Raw genomic sequence first — 18,327 nt, 5'->3', positions numbered from 1 at the left:
TTGGGTTAGTAAAGTGTGACTTTGTTTAAGCTATCTCAGTTGTGTCAAGTAGTTTCCGAGTTTCATAAAATTTGGTTTTGGTGCATTTCTTTGTCTGAAATAGAAAAGATATTTTTTTATCAGTTTGGTGAATTGATAATATTTGGAAATGTATCAGTGTGATTGACAACGGATGTTTTGTGAAATCCGCGTTTGATTTCTTCAGATATCAACAAAAGATACAATTTTGTTCTTAGTAAGTGAGATCATAGTTAATTTGGATTCTATTATATTGTGTGGATTATAGCATTTTATAAAATTCATTTTCTCGGTGTTTAGTGCAATATTTGCAAGATGCGACGGTTGATATTTATCAATTGGGAATAACAAACAGAAATATGCATTTTGTCAAACTTGGAACAAAGATTATACGCATCAAGTGTGGTATAAAACTTTCTGGAAATATAATGTGTGTGTTGTGATCAAAATTATTCAAAATACGTTGACGTTGTTCGAACAGTGATCAGTTTTCTTCGTATTTCCAAAGTAAACTCATGGCCATTTCTATTGGAACTGATTGTATATGAAGATATTTTCCAAATAGGGGACAAGAGATGTTCTCCATCGGTTTCATTTTACCGAAATTTGAAGGCTATTTTGTGTTCATAATATATAGTCCTTGGCCAAATTATTAGACACACCATGAATTTTATATCAATTCGCGATTCAATACTACAGAAATTGACTTTCCGAATATTTATTTTGAATAGATTGAATGTTGAATTACATTTTTTTAAAAAGATTTTATCATAAATAGAAAGTTCCAATTCTTTAAAAAATATTGTTTATGGTATATTGTCAAAAAAACACAGAGTAGACTGATATATTTTTTTAAAATTTCGTTGAGCTTCTTTTTGCTGTTATAAGAGCCGGAATTCGGAATATTGCTACAATTCCTTCAAATTCGATGAAATTTTATAGCTGTCAGATTTTGACAGTTGAGGGGTTATATCTGTTTGGAGCTCCCAAACAAATTTCTTTTGTGACCAGTGCTTGATTATGCTGCTGATTCCACGTCTTTGATGGGTAAATAACTGGACAACAGAATAGCCACGATTGTGGCGTCTCAGCTGAAAAGATGTTCATGCTCTGGCGGGCGAACCCCCATAAGTTCAGAAAGGCGATATTGGCCCCTAAGGAGCTGATAAGGTCCAAAAGATCTGCTCCTTCCTCTTATAGTTTGGTCCTAGACAATCTCATGGCTAAAAATGCTCTATCGGTACTTATAAGAATTTCCAGTAAGCTTCAAAATCTATGAGGAGGAAAGAAGAGTGGCAAACGTACTGGTCTGGAGTGGGTCAGGGCAAGTGTTCAAGTATTGGTATAAAACGTATTGAAACATGGGTTATCTAACCAACAACGAGTCTGGCAGCGCAGGGTCCAGTGCTCAAAAACCGAGTAACAACTGGCACAATTGGCCAATTCTCGTCCCCATGTACAACCATTGTGGGCCGGACCAGGGAACTTACCTCTCTGTTAGCTTGTCGGGATGTTGTGGGACAACAAAACCTACAACAACAACAACAACTTTCAAGATTTTTCTGTGAGCCCGTTTTTAAATTGTAAAAAACCTACAACGACAACAACAACTTTCAAGATTTTTCTGTGAGCCCGTTTTTAAATTGTAGTCCACAAGTAATATACCAATCGATTAAGCAACTCTTCAGGAGTAAAAGAAATCATTATTGACAATTTTTTACAAAGTAGCGGCTATAGGATTTTTTGAAGGCCTCCGTGCCGAGCAGTAGAAGTCCTTTGGATCACCATCTTGAAGTATAATAAAATTTTCCATGAACAACATGAGTGTGGCTACCAAAGTATAAACAATTATAGTTTTAGAATTTTTTTTCGCAAAATGGCGAGGCTTGGACGAAAAATCGATTTTTCGACGAAATTTTTTTCGACTTCAAAAAATTATTTAAAATAAATCACTTCATCAATTATTAAAATCCTGTTTACTTCACTAGGTAATCAAATGGAGAAATTTCAATTAAATTTTCACGTCAATCGGGTAAAAACTCTTCGAGCTTTACTTCTTCGCCGATTTCAAAAATATGGTTCATAATTTTTTTTCTTTAACTTGACTCTGCTATTCTAGCATCATACAATTGTCTTTTTACAGCTTTTTTACAGCTCTTTTCTTGGTATGAAATAATAAAATTTATTTTTCCTATCCACTAGTATTAGTTTATTGGTGTTGTAAATACCGATATTTCGGGAACCACTTGTTCCCTTCATTGGTGCTAACAAGTCCAGACAGAAACAAGTTTTATTATTACAAATAATTTAAACGCTAGAAATACTGCGTATCTACACTCTGAGGATCTTTTCTGGGTGTTGTAATGTCGCACCCAGCCTCTTTGCCATATTGAAAAGTGAGTGTTTTGTGGCTTAAATGCGATTTTCTTCTTAGGAGTTACTCCAGAGGAACTAATTTTAGAAATATTCTTTTTTTTTATATATTTTTTTATACTATTGATTATAAATTTATGAATCTTTTATCGTATTTTAAGCCAATAAAAAAAACGAAAAAGAAAGTTCCAAACAGATATAACCCCTTAAACTTATGTCAGTCACATCTAGTAATATTTGCAATGGACTGGGCCAATAAAGAAGTAAATTCACAGTAATAGCGCTATTTGCGTGCAGGATGGAGAAAAGTGCGAGATTCGAAACACTAAATCCACTTGGTTTAAGTCGTCTGTTTGTTTATTGTTATAAGCTGAGTACACTGGTAATGCGAAAGATCGTCAAAGTTTGGGAAGACCGCCCAATATAAGGGCAGAGCAGGTCCTAAAAGCAATCGTTAGTCGAATCTGACGAAACAGAAGCGTAAACAAAAAATCAGCTTACAAAAGAGGTATAAGACATTTTTTTGAGAGAGGGCTTAATCAAAAGGCTTTTGCAAGCGTACACAGCTAACAAGAAAAGGACTTATTTAATAAGCAGAATGAGAAGAGTTTATGTGCAATCCGTTACGTTCGCAATAACTGTCGCCCCACGTTGGGCCCCAACGTTGCATCACCTTGGCATCAACATGGTCACCAAAGCTGTCAACCAACCAAAGTCCCCTAACAGGTTTGGCAGTTGTGAGCACCGATTGCCCGAGGTAATATATGGACGCGGACAGCACGTGCTGGAGCTAATCTGAATGCTAGCAGTTCGGCGACATGTGGGCGAAGTTCTTGGTTCTCAAATATTATCTCCCTGTCAGGATACAGAGATTTTATCACGTGCCTTGACTCAGGAGTCAACAACACTAAACCCACCCGGGGTAAACTACTCTAATTGAGACGTAAAGTCTCGAGGCGGAGTGATAATTTCAGTCCGAAAGTGGCTAAAATGCCAAACGGCCTAATAAGGGATACTCCCCTCCCTTATCTCAAAAACCTAACGCACGCGGGGTGGATGGGGGAAAATGTTTTCGTTTGTATATTATTTTAAAATTATCTAAACTAGTACTTAGGTTACGTTCAAATATAGTCTTCAATTTTTCAAAAAAAAATTTTTCATCATTAATATGATAATGAACAGTATTAACTTATCTCGACAAACCCACTGGGAACTATTACCTAAGCAGAGACAGATACAGATTCTCTATTAAATATATGGCTTCTATAATATTTTCTAAAACCTACCAGAAAAACTTAAATTGATCTTAACATATACATAGATAAGCAGGCATCACTCAAATATTTTTTTCACGTTTGTTTTTCCAGTCTCCCAATTTAAATATAAACGATTGGCATTATTTTTTTTACAGTGCATTTCGGGGAGTTTGAGTCTTAATTAAACAATATGAAATAGAAGCTTCCAATTGATATGCATAATAATGATTCTCTCCTTTCCATCATCATCATCAACGGCGCAACAACCGGTATCCGGTCTAGGCCTGCCTTAATAAGGAACTCCAGACATCCCGGTTTTGCGCCGAGGTCCACCAATTCGATATCCCTAAAAGCTGTCTGGCGTCCTGGCCCACGCCATCGCTCCATCTTAGGCAGGGTCTGCCTCGTCTTCTTTTCCTACCATAGATATTGCCCTTATAGACTTTCCGGGTGGGATCATCTTCATCCATACGGATTAAGTGACCCGCCCACCGTAACCTATTGAGCCGGATTTTATCCACAACCGGACGGTCATGGTATCGCTCATAGATTTCGTCATTGTGTAGGCTACGGAATCGTCCATCCTCATGTAGGGGGCCAAAAATTCTTCGGAGGATTCTTCTCTCGAACGCGGCCAAGAGTTCGCAATTTTTCTTGCTAAGAACCCAAGTTTCCGAGGAATACATGAGGACTGGCAAGATCATAGTCTTGTACAGTAAGAGCTTTGACCCTATGGTGAGACGTTTCGAGCGGAACAGTCTTTGTAAGCTGAAGTAGGCTCTGTTGGCTGACAACAACCGTGCGCGGATTTCATCATCGTAGTTGTTATCGGTTGTGATTTTCGACCCTAGATAGGAGAAATTGTCAACGGTCTCAAAGTTGTATTCCCCTATCCTTATTCTTGTTCGTGCTTGTGTTTGACCAGTGCGGTTTGATGTTGTTGGTTGATTCGTCTTCGGTGCTGACGTTGCCACCATATATTTTGTCTTGCCTTCATTGATGTGCAGCCCAAGATCTCGCGCCGCCTGCTCGATCTGGATGAAGGCAGTTTGAACGTCTCGGGTGGTTCTTCCCATGATGTCGATATCGTCAGCATAGGCCAGTAGTTGGGTGGACTTGAAGAGGATCGTACCTCTTGCATTCACCTCAGCATCACGGATCACCTTCTCGAGGGCCAGGTTAAAGAGGACGCATGATAGCGCATCCCCTTGTCGTAGACCGTTGTTGATGTCAAATGGTCTTGAGAGTGATCCTGCTGCTTTTATCTGGCCTCGCACATTGGTCAGGGTCAGCCTAGTCAGTCTTATTAATTTCGTCGGGATACCGAATTCCCTCATGGCCGTGTACAGTTTTACCCTGGCTATGCTATCATAGGCGGCTTTAAAGTCGATGAACAGATGGTGCAACTGTTGTCCATATTCCAACAGTTTTTCCATCGCCTGCCGCAGAGAGAAAATCTGATCTGTTGCTGATTTGCCTGGAGTGAAGCCTCTTTGGTATGGGCCAATGATGTTCTGAGCGTATGGGGCTATCCGGCCTAGCAAGATAGTGGAGAATATCTTATAGATGGTACTCAGCAACGTGATACCTCTATAATTGCTGCACTGTGTGATATCTCCCTTTTTATGTATGAGACAGATTATGCCTCGCTGCCAATCGTCAGGCATTGATTCGCTGTCCCATACCTTGAGCACAAGTTGATGAACCACTTGGTGTAACTGGTCGCCTCCATATTTAACCAATTCGGCTGTAATTCCATCGGCTCCTGGCGACTTATGATTTTTTAGCCGATGAATTGCACGGACTGTTTCTCCTAAACTTGGTGGTGGCAGTATTTGTCCGTCGTCTTCAGTTGGCGGGACCTCCAACTCGCCGATGTTCTGGTTGTTCAGTAGCTCATCAAAGTACTCAACCCATCGCTCTAATATGCCCGTTCTGTCGGAAATCAGATTTCCCTCTTTGTCTCGGCAGGATGAGCATCGAGGTGTATAAGGCTTCATCCTGCTGACTTGTTGGTAAAACTTCCGCGCCTGGTGCGGTTGCTCCCTGTACTTTTCTAGTTCACAGACTTGTTGGTTCTCCCAGGCCTCCTTTTTCCGTCTGTGAAGTCACTTCTCCGCTCGACGGAGTTCGTGATAAGTCTCTGCGCGTGCCCGCGTTCTTTGAGAATGCAACATTACTCGGTATGCGGCATTCTTACGTTCCGTTGCTAGCTTACATTCATCGTCAAACCAGCCGTTCCGACTCCTTTTGCGGCTGGGGCCAAGTATATTTGTGGCCGTATCCATGATAACGTTCTTCAGGTGGTTGTGAAGATCATTAGTTGATGCTTCATCTCCAGGTCCTCTATTTACTGCGGTTATTGCGGCATCCATTTCCCTCTTATAGGTGTCGCGGAGGGTTGTGTTGTGGATGGCTTCAGTGTTCACTCTCACCTGATTGTCAGAGGGGATTCTAGGTGGTATTGTTATTCGCGCTCGGAGCACCATGCCAACGAGATAGTGATCCGAGTCTATATTGGCCCCCCTATATGTTCTGACATTCATCAAGGCTGAGAGGTGGCGGCGTTCGATCAACACGTGGTCAATTTGGTTGAAAGTGGTCCCGTCTGGAGAGGCCCACGTATGTTTGTGGACCGCTTTCCGCGCAAACCAGGTACTTCCAACAACCATTTCGTGTGATCCTGCTAATTGAATAGTCCGCAGTCCGTTATCATTTGTTTTTTCGTGTAAGCTATGGGAGCCAACGTATCGCCTGAATACGGGCTCCTTCCCTACTTGGCTGTTAAAATCCCCAAGTATGATTTTGATATCATATCTGGGACAGGCTTCGAGGGTTCTTTCTACTGCCTCGTAGAAGGTATCCTTCTCCGACTCTGCAGTCTCCTCTGTAGGGGCGTGAACGTTTATGAGGCTTATATTTCTAAACTTGCCTCGCAAGCGCAGAGTGCATAGCCGTTCGCTTATACTTTCAAAGCCGATAACAGCAGGTTTCATTTTTTGGCTGACTAAGAAACCTACTCCGAGCACATGGTTTACTGGATGGCCGCTATAATATATGGTGTAGTGGCTCTTCTCCAGGAAACCGGTCCCTGTCCATCGCATCTCTTGCAACGCTGTTACATCAGCCCTATATTGGGACAGGGTATCGGCTAGCTGCTTATCAGCTTCATCTCTGTACAGGGAGCGCACGTTCCATGAGAAAATGCGCAAATCGTTGTTCCTTTGTCGTTGCCGGGTCCGTCGTTTTAATATCCATCCTATCCGAGGCTCCTGTTGTGGCTTCGTAACGGTTGTTTTCCGTGTAGGGTTGTCAGCCCTACCCAACCCCCAACCTGGAGGACCAGTTGGTACAATTTGTCCCGTTTTTAGGCGCGGGAGACTCGCCTTCATCCTTCTCCGTCTGCAGCTTTTCGTCGAGAAAGAGCTCCCAGCGGTCACCACGTGGAGGTGGAGATAGGGTTTGGTAGCAGAGCTGTTGGTGTTGGTTTAGCAGGCATTTCCCAGGTTTTATGCTCCATCGTGGGTACCAATCCACGTTTCGCCCCGGGACCTATACTACCCTTTGACCACCATTCCTTTCCATAGAAACTTCAAAGTGCAATAAAAAAAAATATTCACCCCAATAAAGCAATATCAACATTTTATCCTTCACCTTTATTCGCCGGGCTTCGCGAGCACTGTGTCCGCTTTCGATCTTCTTGTTTTCGTTTTCGGAGCATCCACTTCCAATCTGTTGGCCGAAACAAAGCTTTTCTTCGTTAGATTGTTCCCCAAGTAACTAATCGACGTTAAAGCTGCATTTTGAGGCTGTTGGTTCATAATTGTTCCATCAAATAGTTACGTCCTACGTGGATGACTCCAAGCAGCAATGCGCTAAAGCTAACACTGGTGGCGCCCGACAAAGCAACAAAACTCAACAAGAGCAAATGACTAACCGACGAGAAATACAAAGATGTTGACTGCCGCTCGATGGAGGGAACCTCCACGGCCATAAACCGCGACTTCAGCATGCCAGAAGCACTCCCCTGCTTTTTCATCTCCCGTTCATGGGTGAGATCTCGTTGCTCGCTGCCACGGACTTCTTGTCGATTTTCGCGTCAGTACACAATTAAGCCCGCTCTGCCTTCGAAATCGAACAGAAATCAAAAGGCTCCGCTGTTATAACTCCCAAGAAAATGTCTCTAGCCGGTTTTTGCGCGAAAGCACTGCGAAATTTTCGTAACCAAAGTCAACCGGAATGATCCAATAATCCTAAACAAATCTTAATGCCACTTTCACAGTATCTTCTTACAATTGTATTTCATTGTTTACTATATCGATTGCGCAGTTTACCTTGGTTAGTCACTCTAGCGACAGGTTTGTTCAAGAAAAGTTCCAAATTGAAAGTGCATTTCCTATAGGCGCACTTTCTAACTTTAAAAGAAATTCTTTTTGCTTTTAATGATTTTTGATTGCTTCACAATTATTCTAAATCATATTAAAAATTCGCTCTGGCATTAATGAAACTAAATTGCGGGCCTCTTTCATCTCGATTTCCATCCAATTTGTGAAGATTTTCTGTTTGAACTCGGACACTGTCGATTGTTTGCGTAAAATCGCCTTGCTAGTATCTCCTAGAAGTTCTCAATTGGATTCAAGTCTGGATTCGTTCAGATCTTCAAAGCGCAGCAGTCATGCGACTATTCTAAAGGAAATAAAGAAAACACACCAGACTTACGATGAACAGAAAAAAATAAAATTCACTCACCATATGTGTTTACAACAATTGCGTCTATAGGAAATGTGTACTCAATTTACCGCTTTGCAGTTGCAGAAACTACTGTGAAAGCGATATTAAAATCTGCTTAGGATTTTTGCCATTCGAGCGTTTTAAAATAACCACCCTGCCTCAGTGACGATTTAGTCGGGTGTTACCTGCGATGGTGCCACTAGCATCTATTTCTGCGAAAAAGGGGTAAAAACATCGGCAGCAGTATACCATGCAGATATTTTGGAAGTTATGGTTAAAACTCTCATTCAATCCCTCTTCAAAAACCAGCATTGAGCGTTTCAACAGGATTCCGTGTTGACGCATAAGAGTCGCTCAACTCAAACTTGTCTCGAAAACAGCGTCCCCAGTTTCATTTCTGCAGACAATTGGCCTTCTGGTAGTCCAGATCCTTATCCCTCGGACTATAAAGACGGTGTACTCAAAAAGACGCCCCAAATATCGATTCGCTTAAGACAGGATTAAAACGAGTAGTGGAAAATTGTTCTATGGACATAGTGTGTACCGCGATAGATGACTGGCCCAATCGCGTCAAAGGTTGTAGCAAGGCTGAAGGTGATCACTTTGTGTAATCTCCTTAATTTTCTTATTCCATAGTATATTGGCAATACATACTATTACTATAGTTTTAAAATATTATGTCGTTTTGTTTCTACATCATTGTATGTTTGTAACAATATTTGTGGGAATACTAAGTATTTATGATTCCACATTTGGATAATTTTTTACCAAAAGCCGTGCTTCCGTTGTGATAACATCTTTAGCCGCTTTCCTCTTCATGTCAGGACTTTTACGTGACTAATCCAAGAAAGACACATTTTTTCCTATAAATAACATAATTTTACAGACTGGGCTGTTTGGCAAAGAGCTTTATTTTGCATAAAAAGGAACGGTTCCCCATCAGAAAATTATCATTTGATTCGCGACAGCAGTCGATTTTGACGAATTTCTTTGTATTAGTCCTGTCTTATTCGGTTTTTTACAACATAAACGGATTCTTTAATACCATATTTTTTCCACTTCCGACACTTTCGGATGCAGATCTTATTTTTGGCATAAGATGTGTAAATAGGGTTAGAAAGAAGTCATTTATTTCGAGGGCTTCAACTACCCAAACGAAAAATCCACAAAAATCATGATAATGCTCCCATATGACCCCTAAGCCTAAAAATATCCTTCAGACTGATATCTGTTCAAATAAAGTTAATAAAAGTGTTTTACCATATTTTCTGAAAATTGACTTTTAAGCCCATCCTAGAATCATCCTTTCCGGCAATATAGGCTGATGGAAAGTGTATTATTGACGAAGTTATATTAGAGTATTATACGTCCAAATTGGCGCCTTTCTATAGACTTTCTACATTCCAAGCCATTGAACATCAATATCACACTAAAGTGAATAGTCTGGCATCCTATATGCATATAGATACAATACATTACGAAATACTTATGAACGAAACAATTATGCACCCAAATATTCTGGTTTTAGCTTCATTTCGTCCACTGAATATTTTGCGAATCCTATGGACAGATATTGGTAAATTTGAATATTCTTAAATCTGTGCAGACTAGAATCCTTTTCATGCGACTAAATTGATTATATCTCATCGATCTTTTTTCCTGAATTTGGCCATTACTCTTGTAAGCAATTTCATTTTTTAACGAAGTGAAATCTACAGGTGGCTGCAGTAAATCTGGAATTATTGCTCACTACTCGTAAAATAACTCACGCGATACTGTAACTGATACTAATCTAAAATCTAATATACTATATGATAATTGCGTTTCTTTTAGTAGATGGTGTTTGTTGCCATGACCTAGCAACCGATACAATAATTTTTGATATGCATCGTTTTTGTCCCTTATCACTTGACTCAAAATTCTACAAATATTGACTTCATTTTACTACATTAAATCCATGGTTCTAGTCTTTTCAGACTTCTAGATTTCTTGGGTATGTGTACGCGTATTTCACTTGTAGTTGCAGTTCGCAGATCCTTGTGCTGATATTTATTTGGAATATAAGAAGCTCTAATATTCTCCTCGTTTGAACTATCTTTAAATTACATATATATAGAAAATCCGGAACTACTACATGAGTGATAAATGCACGGACTGGTATATAAATGTAATTGCAAGTTCAATATGATATTGCAATAGCGTCAACCTTTAGAAGTTTCGTTGTAAAGTTTGAAAAGAATGTGTTGACTCATTGATATTAATATGGAAAGTATGGCCAACAAGGAGCTTCGTGTGCCAATCAAACATAATTTTTTTATGGGGAAAGATACTGTTGAAGCCAAAAAATGGCTTGAAAAGTGTCATGGCGAGACTCATCATCATCAACGGCGCAACACTAGGTCTGCCTTAATAAGGATCTCCAGACCAATTTGATATCCCTAAAAGCTGTCTGGCTCCCTGACCTACGCCATCGCTCCATCTCAGGCAGGGTCTGCCCAGTTTTCTTTTTCTACCATAGATATTGCCCGTATAGACTTTCCGAGCTGGATTATCCTCATCCATACGGATTAAGTGTCCCGCCCACCGCAATCGCTCATAGATTTCGTCGTTATGTAGGCTACAGAAACGTCCATCCTCATGTAGGGGCTAAAAATTCTTCGAAGGAACATGGCCAAGAGTTTGCGGTTTTTTATGGCGAATCTGCTTCCTGAAAAACAAGGGTCTGTAAGTGGTTCAGTAACTTTAAACATAGTAATACGTACACCAAAGATTTTGAAGGTTGTGAAAGGACAAAAAAAGGCTACGATTTCAAAAAACATCAACGAAATTCACGCATCGTTTGAAATAGCTGAAAAGTGAAAGTGTGTGAAATAGGTGACGTCATTTTTGGGATGCTCATAAAATTATTTTTGTAAATTATTTTTTAAAATATTTTACGATTTTGCACAATACTACGTTGCATATTGGAGCCGATGAATTGATGAGATCAAAAATGACCCCATATGAAGAAGAGTGATCTATGAGCGCAATCTTGTTTTTTTTCAGCCTTTGTCCAGTTCACAAGCGGGGTCGGCTCGTCGTGATCCGTTTCGCCGTGATCCGTTTCGCCATTTGTTTCTATCAAATGCCTTATCTGGATACAATCGCCAGGTTTTCAAATCCCCATCCAGCGTATTAAGCCATCGTTGTTTCGGCCGGCCTTTTGCTGGCTTACCAACGACTTCGATGTTCAGACTAATCTTGGCTAGTGAATTCACGTTAGCACGAATTACGTAACCATACCATCGAAAATGACCCTCGCAATTTCTACACCATCGCTTCAACCCCATATCGATTGCGGATATCCTGATTGTGATCAAAACGTTCCACGCCATTAGTCCAACGTAACATCTTTGTCTCCATTTCCGTAAGACGTCGTTCATTGTCTTTTATAGCCGACTAACACTCAGAACCATAGAAAGCGACAGGACAGACGACATTGCGATAAACTTTAGGACAGACGGTAAACTTTAGATTTGAAACGTTCGTTGATAAGTCGATCACAAAGAACACCAGTTGTGGAACACCTCTTCATCCAGGTTGCGTTAATCATCATCATCATCATCATCAACGGCGCAACAACCAGTATCCGGTCTAGGCCTGCCTTAATAAGGAACTCCAGACATCCCGGTTTTGCGCCGAGGTCCACCAATTCGATATCCCTAACAGCTGTCTGGCGTCCTGGCCCACGCCATCGCTCCATCTTAGGCAGGGTCTGCCTCGTCTTCTTTTCCTACCATAGATATTGCCCTTATAGACTTTCCGGGTGGGATCATCTTCATCCATACGCTGAAACAATGCTTGAATATGCTTGAAACAATTCCATAACCCAGTTTTCAGTTGGCTGATAGCATTGACCCGAGATATTGAAATCGGTCAGTTCTGGACAGGTTACTGCATCAACTCACACGTCTGAAAAAGCAATGACGACGGAGAGCTGAGTGGTTAGAACACAAAGCTGTCGTACGGAAAATCGTGGTTCAAATTTCACTGGTGGCAGTGGGATTTGACGTCGGATACCCTTCCACTTGGCTGTGAATGAGTACCTGAGTCAAATCAAGGTAATAATCTCGGACGAGCGCAATAAATCAAGATGCATGCCGCAAAAAGAGCTGGCAAAAACCTAGGATGTTACTCAACAAGTTGTTTCGAAACAATTCGAAATCGCTGGGGGTGTATGGTACATGCTAAAGCGAGGAAATTGAGTCTCATACAAGCTAAAACTGAGAGGAAAAAATGTCTATTTTTTCATAAATACTTATATTTCGGGAGCAATTCTCTTTTGCAGTGCTAGTCGTCTGCAGAATGTGGAGAATAAGCCAAGGGAAGGACGTCATTGTTTTACTCTTGGAAAAAACGGAAAATCTACTCTTATGGAAAATTATCATATCGTTTTCTCTTAGATTGATAATACATATTTGTGAAATCCTCTTGTAATCATAATAATAATCGTTGGCGCAACAATCCATATGGGATCAGGGCCTTGAAGTGTGTTAGAGCACTTCATTCAAGACCGTAACGCGGTACCCTAGAGTACACTGTAGAGGGCAATATGGTCAGTATTGCGCTAACCCAAGATTACTACCCTGATTTGACTCAGGTATTCATTCACAGCTGAGTCGACTGGTATCCGACATCCAGTCACGATAACAAATCACTCTGCGACCAGTGAGATTTGAACTACGAACTCCGCTACGACAGCCCAGTGCTCTAACCACTTGAGCCATCCGGACACATTCTTGTAATCATAGTGTCCATTATTTACAAAAAAGTATCCTTGACACTGCGAGCAGCGCAATCGCAATTATTCAATAGATGAGTGATTTAAAATACAGAGCGGCATGAAAGTGTGTCCTTTGTTTTGTAGAGTGATTTTATTTTCATAATTTCACATAACTACATTCGCTCCAGGGATTTGAATCCCTCCCCACTTATGTCCCTCATTTGGGAAATTTCAACAAATTTTTACTGGCCTCGCCCTTTCCCACTGGTCGTCGTTCTTCAATCGATGTTGATGGATCATCGCTAAAGCGTCATTCTTTTTCGGTTGGCTTAGAATCTTCTGTTAGAATATGCCCAACGTTCACGGACAAATGCGCACTTGAAGCTTACTTTTTTGGATACTTTATTAGGGCTGAGTAGCAGAATTTACTAGCCGTCATTATTCCTCACTTAATTTCGTTTTTTTCGTTAACTTCTTTGGCTATGTTTACCCTTTGGTAAACAAAATTGTCCATATTCCGCATTGTGGAATAACGTTTTCCTAGTGTCTAAAGTCATTTTACGGATAACGTGTTCGTTTTTGAGATTAAGAAGCATGGCGAGTCAATATCTTTATCTCAATCCGCAGTTCATTTTAAAATATTATGTCAGTTCGCCAATCAATTTCAGGCGGGGTTCAGCCTTAGCCGATCGCGGTGATTAAGTAGGAAAGCACCTTGGTAGCCATTTGCAAAACACGATGACGACATATACCACAGTGTTTTCCTTTCCTTTTGTGTTTTGTGTTATTTTTCGTAAGGACGCAGCAATTTTAGATAATTTAGTCAGTATGTCTATATCTAATCTATATGCGACCTTGCTTCATCATTCTGACGGATCGGACGATGTGCAAAATTTGGAATTTTCAAGTGATAATGTCATATATTCTTTATATTGTATCTACAATGGTAACAAGGAAAAAGCATTGTTATTGCACAATGCCCATACAATAAATTGGTTTAACTGCATTTCCATGTTTGCAAAGAAATCATATACTGCCATATCATCGGAATAATTATTGTTAGTGGAGTGTAATCAGAATTTATCGTCCACATGCCAAACAATTATTTTCTCATCCAGTGGAATAATAACTGCGAACAGTAATCGGTGACGCTATTTTGAAAGTGAAAACACGATTACTATAGTATCTGTTAGTAATAGTCGTCTATTTATTATAATAATTGAACGAATTTTCTTATCGTTACTGTCGGTTAAATTTAGAGTGAAAATAGGGAAAGGACGGATTTAAGTGAAGAAATCGAAGAGGATAATGATGAGCATTGTCATCATCGAACTTAGACGTCATGAGTGAGAGTAACCAAATGCTCTAGAATATTTGAATCATTTTTCTCATCATTACTGCCGGTTAGATTGGGTATTACGCCCTTGGTGATTTTACGTGAGTATCTGTCACGTAGACTGAACCCCACGGTATTCTTAAGACACCGATTGATTTTGTGACAACAACCAGAACTGTGACAAGTAGCAACGGTACCCATAGATACTGAGTACATGGTTCAGCACTCATACTGGTGGATGCAAGACCTACTTATCTATCTCTACTGAACTAAGGAGTACGGCATCCGAGTTGAAACGCAACTCCACTGTTGAGACTCGAAGGTCTCTTTGACCGCCTGATCATAATCACAACCCCCATGGAATTTCCTTCTAGGGGGCCAACTGCTACAACTGAGGTGAAAGTAAATGAACCAGGAATTCTCCTTGGACATATAAATTCAGAGGGCTATCCCGGTTACCATGGTCTCAGTATACCCCTGGTAAGGTTTCGTAGCCGAAGTTACTTCAAATAAGCCACCATGCAGAATCGGATCTGATGGCTCTAATTAAGCATTGGAGCATTCGCCTATCGCATCACGGCCAGGAAGCCAAAATGAGTACAGCTTTTCCCGGTGCCACCGCGTAGAGGTTGGTTTTGTTTTAGCCAACAGGGTTGCTGCTCTTCCTCGCCGCCATCTCAGAGCACTTTTAGATTGGGAATAAAAAAATTAGATAGATTGAAAAAACGGACTTAGATAGAAAAATAGAAAACAAACATTATCGTTATCGAACTTACACGTCGTAGTCGCAAATATAAAATAATAATAATCGTTGGCACAGCAATCCATATTGGATCAGGGCCTTGAAGTGTGTTGAGCACTTCATTCAATACCGTTACGGTACACTACAGTACACTGTAGGAGGCAATGTGGTCAGCATTGTGCTCGCCCGAGATTATTACTCTGATTTGACTCAGGTACTCATTCACAGCTGAACTAGTTCGAAATGCGCTGCATACCCTCAGTGCAATCAGACGATAGGCAGAATTTATCTTCCTCCAGTTCTGTACGTTATCCAAAGCCTCCGGCTACACAGGCGACGCGTACAACAACATGGACCGTACGACCCCAGCTATCATAAGCCTGCTACACTGTTTTGGTCCACCTACGTTCGACATCATCCTGGCAAGGGCCGTGGTGACCTTTGCAGCTTTTTCACAGGCCTACAATATATGCCCTTTGAAACTCAGCCTGGCATCGAGAGTCACGTCAAAGTATTTGATGGTTGACTTTGAGACGGTCATATGGTTTCCAACCTACGGACTGATCGTATTTATTTTCCGGCGATTTGTAATGAGGATTGCATCTGTCTTTTCCTCCGCCAGGGTCAATCCGGCCCCCTCAAGCCAGGAACTTACAGCCATGACCGACTCGGTGGCGTAACCTCCACATCCTCCGGCTTATACGAATGGCCTCCTATATTCTGCCACGCAACGTCCTATAATCCCATTCGCGCTCCTCCTCCTTCAGAAAACGTATCTTGCTCGAACGCCCTCGTCGTCCAGCCCGACATCCCTACTCGCTTTCTGCGAGCATTCAACCCGCCACTTGGCCCACCAGCGACTATAATAAAGATCGCCTGGTGGTCGCTGTGGGTGCAATACTCACTGACATACCAGGTAGTTCCCCTTGCGCGGTGCTCACGTACGTGAGGTCGACAATAGAGCCCTGGCCTCTCCTTCTGAACATAAATGAGTTCCCAACATTGGCAAGTACAACATCTAACTCGGTAAATACCTCGAGCAGGAAACGTCCTTTCCCGTTTGTCTTTCGGCTACCCCAATCACAGCCCAAAGCATTGAAGTCACCCGCTATGATTTTCGGAGTATGACTCCTTGCGTCCAGCGCCAAATGGTGGCGCTAGTATTTTGAATGCTGTCTCTGCTGGCTGGCTGATAACTACAGTCTGCGTCCCCCATAAGCCTTTTGCATCGATTTGACTGCCGATTCCTGTAGTCCCGGAAGCTCGAACACCTTTTCCGGTGCTGCGCGGACATCCTTCTTCGTGGTGACCTAATTGATGTCCTTGCACTTGAGAGTTACCCTCTGCCATCTGGCCGTTACTTCAGCCTGCTGGTCAAGGGATTTTTCCACCTGACCGAGGAATTTCTCAACTGTTTTATCATTCGACTTCTTTAGCTCCAGCATGACGTCTTCCTCCGCGACTGCCTAATTTGGTTGACACTGTTTCCTAGATCCCTAAGTTCTGTGTCCGACTTAACTTGCTTAAGAATGTCAGCATAAGTTGCTTCCCCCCAGAATCACATCGCTGGGTTTGGCTTCCTTAAATTTTTCCGGCATTGTCTGACAAACTCCTCGCCCCTCTAGCGATCGCGCTCGAGTAGGTGGCGACCTAAGGAGGAAGCAACTCCATCTGCGAGGATCCAGTTAGGTGTCCCCTCCTGGACATCGGTCATCGTCGGTCGGGAGCCGGTTCGTTCGTTCCCAAAAACCGCCAGCGTTAGGCTTTTCAAGCCTTCTGTTGTTTGGGCTGGTATTTTATAAATATAATTTTAGAGATTGAAGAATAGCTTGATTGATTTACTTTTTAATAAATGTTCTAATGAAATCATTCTTTATTTTCCTTTTCCAGAAACGTGCTGTGCAAAGCAAAAGATTTAAACTTAAAAACAATCGCTTTATGTATTATAAGTGCAACTCAACGAAACTTTCCACCGGATTTAGAAGCGCACATAGCATTACGTAAGTTCTACATCACTGAATGTAAATCAAAATATTAATTTGCTACAATTATCTACGAATTCAATCTAATGTTTGATTTTATCATTTTAGGTACTTTACGAAGATTCCTAGAGCAATCAAAATCGGAAATTGTGATATTGTGCATAGAGCCACATCAACGGGGTATTTATGAGGTGCTAGCACCACTCTATTTTCCTAGAAATCGCTTAGAAGAGAGTAGTGCACTTTGGCATTTGCCCAAAGATATTGGTGGACCTAACGGTGAGCCACAGTATCCTGATCGGCAAATACGTATTATTCATAATCCACATCATTCAATCACAATGATTGGTGGAAGATATCGTAAGTATTACTGAATAGTTTTTGATAATTATTATTTAGTGTAAGAAGCCTTCGGTCTTGTGTTTTATTTTTCCTTCCATAGATTTGGAAGCGAAAACTAATAAATTAAAATGCGTGCAAATATTGCAATTCCTTTCGTATGCTTTTCCACAACCTTGAATTCTGAACGATTACATTTTTCTTCGAAATACTAACTCTCTAAGTGAAAACCTGATGGTGAAGCAAACATCGTTATAGTTATCATCATGTCTAGATTTGCACGTTTTCAGGTTTTTAAGATTAGCACTGAATATTTACGCACACTCCACAAAGTCAATAACTTGCTTTCTATGTTTTGTGAAAAAAAAACTGTGTAAAATAAAGGTAGACATATTCTCAAGGAAGAAGCTCCACAAGTAGCTTCATGTAATGGTTAATATACGAAAATTACTCCGATAATAATATATTCCTTCAAAAGCAAATCATTCAGAATTAACCACCTTCCATGTATCTTATAACTATGATGTAGTCCGCAGGTTTGTCAAAGAATAAAATTATGAAGCTGGCTCTTTCACAGTGAATTCATACGAACAAAACCTTTAGAAGTTGAGTTACTTTGTATATCGTGACGACAATGGCATTCGCGATGCCAGCGAAGATGATGCTGTTCTGTTCTTGTTGCTGTTGATAAAAATCCGCCTCTGTTTTCCGCTCTCATATTCATACATATTCGCATTTCAAGTCTTATCTATACGAAACTTGAGATTTAGACACCCTATCAACATTAC

General features: G+C 40.9%; 1 protein-coding gene across 5 annotated transcripts in view; it reads left to right on the top strand.

Annotated features, from left to right (window-relative positions):
• Positions 1 to 18,327, top strand: part of LOC119648353 (protein GDAP2 homolog) — a 152,509-nt gene that overhangs the window by 61,843 nt on the left and 72,339 nt on the right. For all 5 annotated transcript variants that reach the window (XM_038050091.1, XM_038050064.1, XM_038050099.1 and 2 more), the window contains exons 6-7: positions 17,109 to 17,218; positions 17,309 to 17,560. In XM_038050091.1, the coding sequence (XP_037906019.1) occupies positions 17,109 to 17,218; positions 17,309 to 17,560 (362 nt within the window). The remainder of the gene's footprint in view (positions 1 to 17,108; positions 17,219 to 17,308; positions 17,561 to 18,327) is intronic.

Source organism: Hermetia illucens, chromosome 1 (genome assembly GCF_905115235.1).
Source record: "Hermetia illucens chromosome 1, iHerIll2.2.curated.20191125, whole genome shotgun sequence".
NCBI lineage: Eukaryota > Metazoa > Arthropoda > Insecta > Diptera > Stratiomyidae > Hermetia > Hermetia illucens.
The sequence above is the reverse complement of the archived record's forward strand: the minus strand, read 5'-3'. Positions and strand labels throughout refer to the sequence as shown.